This window comes from Triticum dicoccoides, chromosome 6B (genome assembly GCF_002162155.2).
Source record: "Triticum dicoccoides isolate Atlit2015 ecotype Zavitan chromosome 6B, WEW_v2.0, whole genome shotgun sequence".
NCBI lineage: Eukaryota > Viridiplantae > Streptophyta > Magnoliopsida > Poales > Poaceae > Triticum > Triticum dicoccoides.
Window position 1 is genome coordinate 635,408,263 of NC_041391.1, and position 7,354 is coordinate 635,415,616.

General features: G+C 39.5%; 1 protein-coding gene across 1 annotated transcript; it reads right to left on the bottom strand.

Annotated features, from left to right (window-relative positions):
- Positions 1 to 56: 56 nt before the first annotated feature.
- On the bottom strand, positions 57 to 5,710 carry LOC119322626 (soluble inorganic pyrophosphatase 6, chloroplastic-like). The gene is made up of 5 exons (XM_037596113.1): positions 5,227 to 5,710; positions 1,371 to 1,471; positions 1,093 to 1,274; positions 465 to 563; positions 57 to 356 (listed from the first exon to the last, which is right to left on the bottom strand). The coding sequence occupies exons 1-5, from the start codon at positions 5,613 to 5,615 to the stop codon at positions 264 to 266; spliced, it is 864 nt and encodes a 287-aa protein (XP_037452010.1). The 5' UTR covers positions 5,616 to 5,710; the 3' UTR covers positions 57 to 263.
- Between the last annotated feature and the right edge of the window lie 1,644 nt (positions 5,711 to 7,354).

The following is a 7,354-nucleotide window of genomic DNA, read 5'->3' on the forward strand; positions in this document are numbered from 1 at the left end:
TTTGACCCATTTTCTGCGGAGCTGCGTGTTAATTAACCGGACAAAAAAGCATTCAGTTTCACTGCGAAAAACTTGCTCAGAAATCCTTATTCGCTCCACCAGATTATTCATTTATTCCTGTTGTTACACACAGGTACGCGAAATGTTCTGCAGATGAAGAAAAGCATGTTCATAGGTATATATCACAAAAGAGCGGCACGATTAGGAGGTATGTCACTGAAAGAATGTGTTGTTGGCTTCTCATGGGCCTATAAAAGGCTAGGCTAGGCTAGAGAGAGCTCTCCCGCGGGGATTTTCCTCTTCACCAATTTCTCCCATGATTCGTTGGTTTCTTCTATCACCTTCAGGGCATATTCCTGGTTGCGGCAAATAAGGATATAGATAGATACCATCAGATATTGTATAAATATCTTCTGCGTTTCAGGAGGGTAAACCAAGAAGCTGAGCTAAAATCAGCCTCTTACCTTGCTTGTGGGCTTGTTGCCGAGGCCGAATCTGTTGGCGGGCTTTCCGTCTGGTATCTTGTAGTCTCTGAACCAGTCTCTGATTGCAGTCAGTGTTCCCTGAGTAGGTGCCGCAAAATGTTGGTAAGAACGCATGACAGATGGGGGATATAATTAGTTGCCATTAGGTTTCAGTCAATGCCAACTGTCGAACTGATCTGAACTTGGAAAAGCTATGATAACTTGCACATTTTTATAACATAAAAATCTAACAACCACAGGCAGGATAAAGCCTCATGTAAATGCACTTGTGGTTGTTACAGAAAAGCATGTGGTGGATTACTAGAGTTCAACAATTATACCAGGAGTAATGTGTTTTCTTTTCAATGCCATGAACGCAATCTAAATATTTTTGACACTGATATCTGGATTATATTAATTAGGGCAAATGAGTAGAAAGAAAACATCCAGAGATAGGTACAACTGAGTTGCTCCCAAGCTACTTAGCCGAGGTCAATATTAGAAACAGAAAAGGGCACTCATATGATATATGTGCATGTCCTACTTTCCTTAAGGATATATAGGCACCAGATACCAAAGGAGAACAAGGACAAACACTAAAACGTAAGGACAAGGACATCAATCATACCGGAAAATGCTCCTCGACATCGTCTACATCATTCACAAGAGATGCTTTGGGATCATCCAGAGAGATGGCCACAATTTTCCAGTCGAGCTCTCCCTCGTCAATCATTGCTAAAGCTGCCAACGGTTTCACCCTAAGAACATCCCCAATATTGGCCCGTCTTTCACCAATCTCGACAACATCAACTGAGAAAGAAGTTCAAGGGAAAGATTTATTAGAGTGGATAGAGCTGATATGAAAACCATGCTCATCAAAAATAGTAAAACAGAGAAGTTAACTACCAGGATCATTGTCTCCAAGTGCTCCTTCAACATCAGCATTTGCAGCTGTCGGGTCCTCCCATGTCTGGGGAAGTAACCCGTAGTTCCAGTTGATGTTGTACCTGACATAACATATGATATCAGGAATAGGAATGCACAAATATATCAACGGGGGCAATAGCAGTGTAAACTCAATGTCTCAATTGCCTTGCTAAGAAGCAGGGAAATTTCTCACTTGGAAGCTTACGCCAAATAAAAGCTCGACAAGAAAATGAACACTTCAATAAATATATGCACACTAAGCCCTTTTCTACAGGAACCAAGATAAGGCATAAAAGAACAGCTTAAGATTTCTTTTATCAAGAAAAACGACCAAGCACAATAAATATTCAAGGACACACTTTAACTTGAATCAGTACAACCTAGCTATGGTCAGTTAAGTTTTGGTGCCATTTAATCGTAGAGAACTAGAGATTTTTAAGAGCACTCTCGATTTGATTTTGTATAAATATGAACAGTTTATCCTCAAGAGATCTGCTATTTTTTGAGATGGGCATACGAAAAAAGGAAACCAAACTAGACTTAAAGTGATCCCATTGCCAAACATAGGAGAATATAAAATCTTGAAGAAATCCCTGAAAGAGAGATGTCCATATTACAACCTGAGCTCTTCCATTTGTCTAAGATTCAATGCTGAACTATGAAACTGCCTAAGATTCGCCCCTGAACTATCAAAACCGGCTAGGGATCAACCTCCCCTCTCCTCAAACCGATTTTTGCTGAATAGGCTTGGTTTTGACCCGTAAACAGCTAACCGGCCAGTCAGCATCCCAGTTTGCAGCCACATTTTTGACTGAAAAATGGAAGTGCCCATAAAAAATTAAAAAACATCTTTAAAATCAACACCAAAATAGTGATCATTCTGGGAAAGTTTCACACATTTTTGCCAAACAGCTTAAAAAATACACTTAAGTTACATTTCAGCCCCTTTTATGGTCAAATTTTGACCAAATAATGGAAGTGTCCAGAAAAAATTGAAAACATTCTGCAAAATTAACACTTATATAGTGATCATTCTGGAAATGTTTCAGAATTTTTTGGCAAATATATTTTAAAAATACACTTAAATTGCATTTCAGCCCCTTCTTTGTTCAAATTTTGACCAAAAAATGAAGTGTCCATAAAAAATTGAAACAATTCTGTAAAATCAACACTAGTATAGTGAAACTTCTGGGAAAATTCACACATTTTTACCAAACAGGTTTAAAACTACACTTAAATTACATTTTCAGCCTCTTCTTGGTCAAGTTTTGCCCCAAAAAATGAAAATATCCAGAAATAATTGAAAAAATTCTGTAAAATCAACACAAATATAGTGATAATTCTGGCAAAGTTTCACACAGTTTGACCAAGCGGATTTCAAAATGCAAATAAACTACATTTTCAGCCCTTTTTTGGTCACATTTTGACCAATAAATGGAAGTGTTCGGAAAAGAATTGAAAAAAATTCTGCAAAATCAACACTAACATAGTGATCATTTTGGGAAAGTTTCAAACATTTTTCCGAACAGAATTAAGAATGCCCTCAAAATTTGACCAAAAAAGGCTGAAAATGTAATTTAAGTGTATTTTTAATTCTGTTTGGCAAAAAAAGTGTGAAACTTTCACAAAATGATCACTATAGTATTACATAACTTTTTCATTTTTTTCTGGAAAGTTTCATTTTCTGGTAAATATTTTATTTAAGCGGGCTTGCTTACTGGGATTCTGACCGGCCGGTCAACGGGTCAGAACCAGGCCTACTCAGCAAAAAGCAGTTTGAGGAGAGGGGAGGGTTGATTCCTAGCTGGTTTTGATAGTTCAGGGTTGAATCTTAGATGGTCTCAGAGTTCCGGATTGAATCTTAGACAGATGGAAGAGTTCATGGTTATAATATGGACGAGGATTTGGAGCTCTCAGGTGCTCCGCACCCCGGAGCACCCCCATATGAACATTTCGTTCAAGAAAATACCGAGAATTTTTTTTAAAAATCTACAATTTTGGGATATCGAACCTAGGTTCCCGATCTACCCCCGTGTGAAATTTCGTGAAAAAAAATACCAGGAAACGTATTCGTGGCAAAAAAAAGAATCCTATGTATAGAAAAACACTGTTTAGATGGATTTTTGTTCGGACAGTATTTCCTTCGCCACGGATACGGTTTTTTACGAAATTTCACACCGGAGTAGATCGGGGACCCAAGTTTGGCATCCCCAAAATTCAGATTTTTTTGGTATTTTTTATGATTAATTTTCGTATTGTGGTGTGGAGCACCCAAGAGCTCCCGTGTATTTTTCGTTATAATATGGACTTCTCTCTCCCTGAATAAAACATATGCCGCCTACATTGAAGTAAAGCTTCCCAAGAGCGATTGATGCAATAATACTTATCTCCTATTATTTTTCCCACAATACGACAAAGGAAAGCACAAAAAGAACTACCACTCTGGCAGTTTTTCTTCCAAAGTTACCTTTTAAATAAAGGACAACAACAACCATCAGTTGATGCAAGGTTTGCTAATATAAACACAAAATTACAATCTAAAATGACAAGCAAAGATCATGTGTTTGTTTTCATATTGCCACTTACGGTTATGGACAATGGCAATCTTCACTGAAAAGCAAATATCATGTCTTTGTTTTCATTTTGCCACTTACGGTTATGGACAATGACAATCTACAGTGACAAGCAAACATCATGTGTTTGTCTTCATAAAAGCAAAATGACAATCAAACAGTACAATAAAGAGCTTAGTTATCGACATTCCACCACAACACTTTAGTTGGTGCCACTAGAACACACATATGAACTATCGGTACAAGTGCGAGTGTTTCTCTTCATATTGCCACTTACAAATCTTTCTATCATGGTTAAGTTGTCTGCCAGCATTTCCACAAAGGATCATCAAATTGCCAAAAAAATACACGAAATGCATCTTCATATTTGCCAATTTGCATAAAAATGGTAACCTTGACACTGGCTTGGCCAGCCAACAGACATATTTACTCAGCAATAATTCCATAGTCTCAGCCATAAAGTCGAAAGAGACTGCAAATATTTGACTAAAGACTACAACTACTCTCTTAATCATATGATCAATAAATGAACCAAATTACCAATTCCAGCCGCCTGTTACGACAATTGAATTATATTTCCTCCGTTCCTAAATATATGATGTTTTGGTAGTTCAAATTGAACTACCAAAACGTCATATATTTAGGAACGGGGGGAGTACCAGCTATACTCATGAGAAGGATGTAATCTCCAACTTAGTTCTAATGGCCACTAAATTTCTAAAACCCAGAACCATAAACTTTGATACTGAAACTGTAAAGGTGTCAATCTTTTTCACCAAATGCATATCATGGGGATGGTACCCTCCCTCTTTAAAACACACTGTTGTCCCCTTGACTTAAGGCTCTGGAACCAAAAACAAAATAGGATTTCTGCTAGTGCAACAAGAAGTCAACAACTGTTACTCATCTCTAATCTACTCCATTCTCCGTTCTTAAGATGTGAGTAAAAAGCTTGAAAATTTGGTAAACTTATGGCATTCTCTTCTTGTCGACGAAACCTCAAGCCCCCTACTTTTTTTTTCCATTTATAAACGGCCTCACAGCCCCCAATTTCATGATGAAATTGGAGTTGTTCAGAATAGCAACCAGTTTGACATCTGGCCTCTACTATACAATCCCAATAATTTGGCTCGCTATTATAGTCTCCACTTAAATTTGTGTGCTTCCAGTTTTGACTTTTGACACCGAAGACGCAATATTTTCAGCAATAACGTAAATTACGGCATTTGGGGTCGAAATTTCCTTGGTTTCAGAGTCCTTACGGGTAGTAACGAAGGTTGCCCTTCTTGGTGTCCTGCTTGATGGGCGTGTAGGCCTCGTCGGTGGCGACCTCCATCTTGGCGCTGCTCTCCTTGGGGATCTCCACGATGAAGTGGAACGCCCCGTCCCCGGCGCGGAGCGGCACGTCGTGCCACGGGGACACCTTGCGGTCGGCGCCGTCGACGAGGAAGACGCGGTAGTCGAGCGTCTCGGGCTGGCCCTGGTCCTTGGGCTTGAGCTCGGTGGGCCTGAGGAGCGCGGTGGTGGTGAGCCCCGGGCGCTGGAAGCGCACGGCGGTGTGGGGGCGGCAGCTGCTGCGCCGGAGGGCGACGCCCGCCAGGCGCGTGAAGCGGGTCGCCGCCGTCGCGGACGCCGTGACCGCCGTCGCCATTCGGGGTGTCCCTGGGGGGTCGCCGCCGGGGTAGGTGAGGAGCGGGTGGAGGTGGCGGCGGCGGCGGTCACTGCGGACTGGAAAGTGGAGCTGCGGATGACGAGGCGATGAAACTTTTTGCGGATTTTGCGTGGTGGCTACGGGCTATGCTAGGTGGGCCCTATCCTGACAGATCTCGAGAATGTTTTCATGGGCCACGTGCAGGGCTTGTTCGTAGGGTACGCTTAGGCCCATTTGGATGCTGGCTAAAATTTGGGCTCAGAGTGTGCTATGTGCTTCCATTCGTCTTTCCTCAATTCCCTAGAAAAACTCATTGCACTAAAAAACAATCATTCCCCGTTTGGGGAATGAATGCCAGAAATAAGAAATGCAGAAAAATGGTTGTTTGGATGTCACGTAAGAAAACAGATTAATTGTAGATACAGAGAGAGAGACACACACAGAGAGAGAGAGAATGGAGTAGGATCTCATGTATGCGAAAAGTGCCTGCAGAGGCCAAGCTCCATTGAGCTCTTTATTTTTTTTAGCAAAAATGCCTTCTCCACATCTTGAAAAAAATCTGGTAAAAACTTTTCATGTAGACATATACTTGTAGTATACATTTACAAATTTTCATGAACATATATATTCTTATGTGATGTACACAAAAAGACAAATACACAGATTAAAATAGGTTTTTTCTTCATAGTATCTGTGTTAGATATATGTCTTTTTTGTGTCGCACACAAATAATCAAATTGGTTGATGAAATTTTATAAATACATAAAGAATATGCATATGCATTTGTAGAAAATTTTGACGTTTTTTGAAACTTACAAATATATTTTAATACTTTTTTGCAAAACGAGCTCCATGGAGCCCGGTCTTTGCAATGCCACACTCATGTATGGTTTTCCTCCAAAATTTATTTGGAATAAGCCATTCCATAGGAAAATTCAAAGAAATGTACAATAACAATTTCTTTGTTCCAAATGTTACCAAAGATATATTTTCTATTGGAATCTTATCTTCCAAAATTTCTACGCTTGTCTTTTGTACCCTAACGGGGCCTTAAAATCTGAAGGAAAATAACTCATGTTCGTCGTATATCCAATTCGGAGCCGAGCTCTGCTCATCTACACCCTATGAACAGTAAAATCAAAATAAATACTACAAAGATTCAAAGAAAATTCTGATTTTTTTACTGTGAAAGATGCTTGAGTGCGTGATGTCCATGCCAAATTTCAGAGCATTCGTCTGAGTAGCTCTCTACGAAAAAATAGTTTAGTGTCGCAAGCATGCTTGACAATTTTCATACAGAACAGAGCAGTATTGTTTCGTCGATGAAAAAAACAAATTTAGGGTGACATTTTAGGGTAACATTTGGTGTTCAAATTTGTTTTTTTTTTTTGCACAGGCCAAAACGTTTAACCTTTTTGCCTAAAATTTTGCAGGTAGCATTTGGATGTGACTATAAATACATGAAAAATTTGTTAGGATTTTTATGACATTTCAAAAATTATTTTTCACATGCAGGAGCACGTGCTCCCGGGAGCCAAATTGGATTTCCGAAAACACTAGTACAGCACAGGTATGCATACAATCACACATTAGTTACTAAAGAATAGAGTTGTGAAGTTTCAAGATTGACTAAATCACCATATGCGCCTCGTTGTTGATAGTATATCATGATGATCTCACAGACAGAATAATTTGGCATTACTTGGACACATGAGGCACCAAACAATGATTGTTTCTCG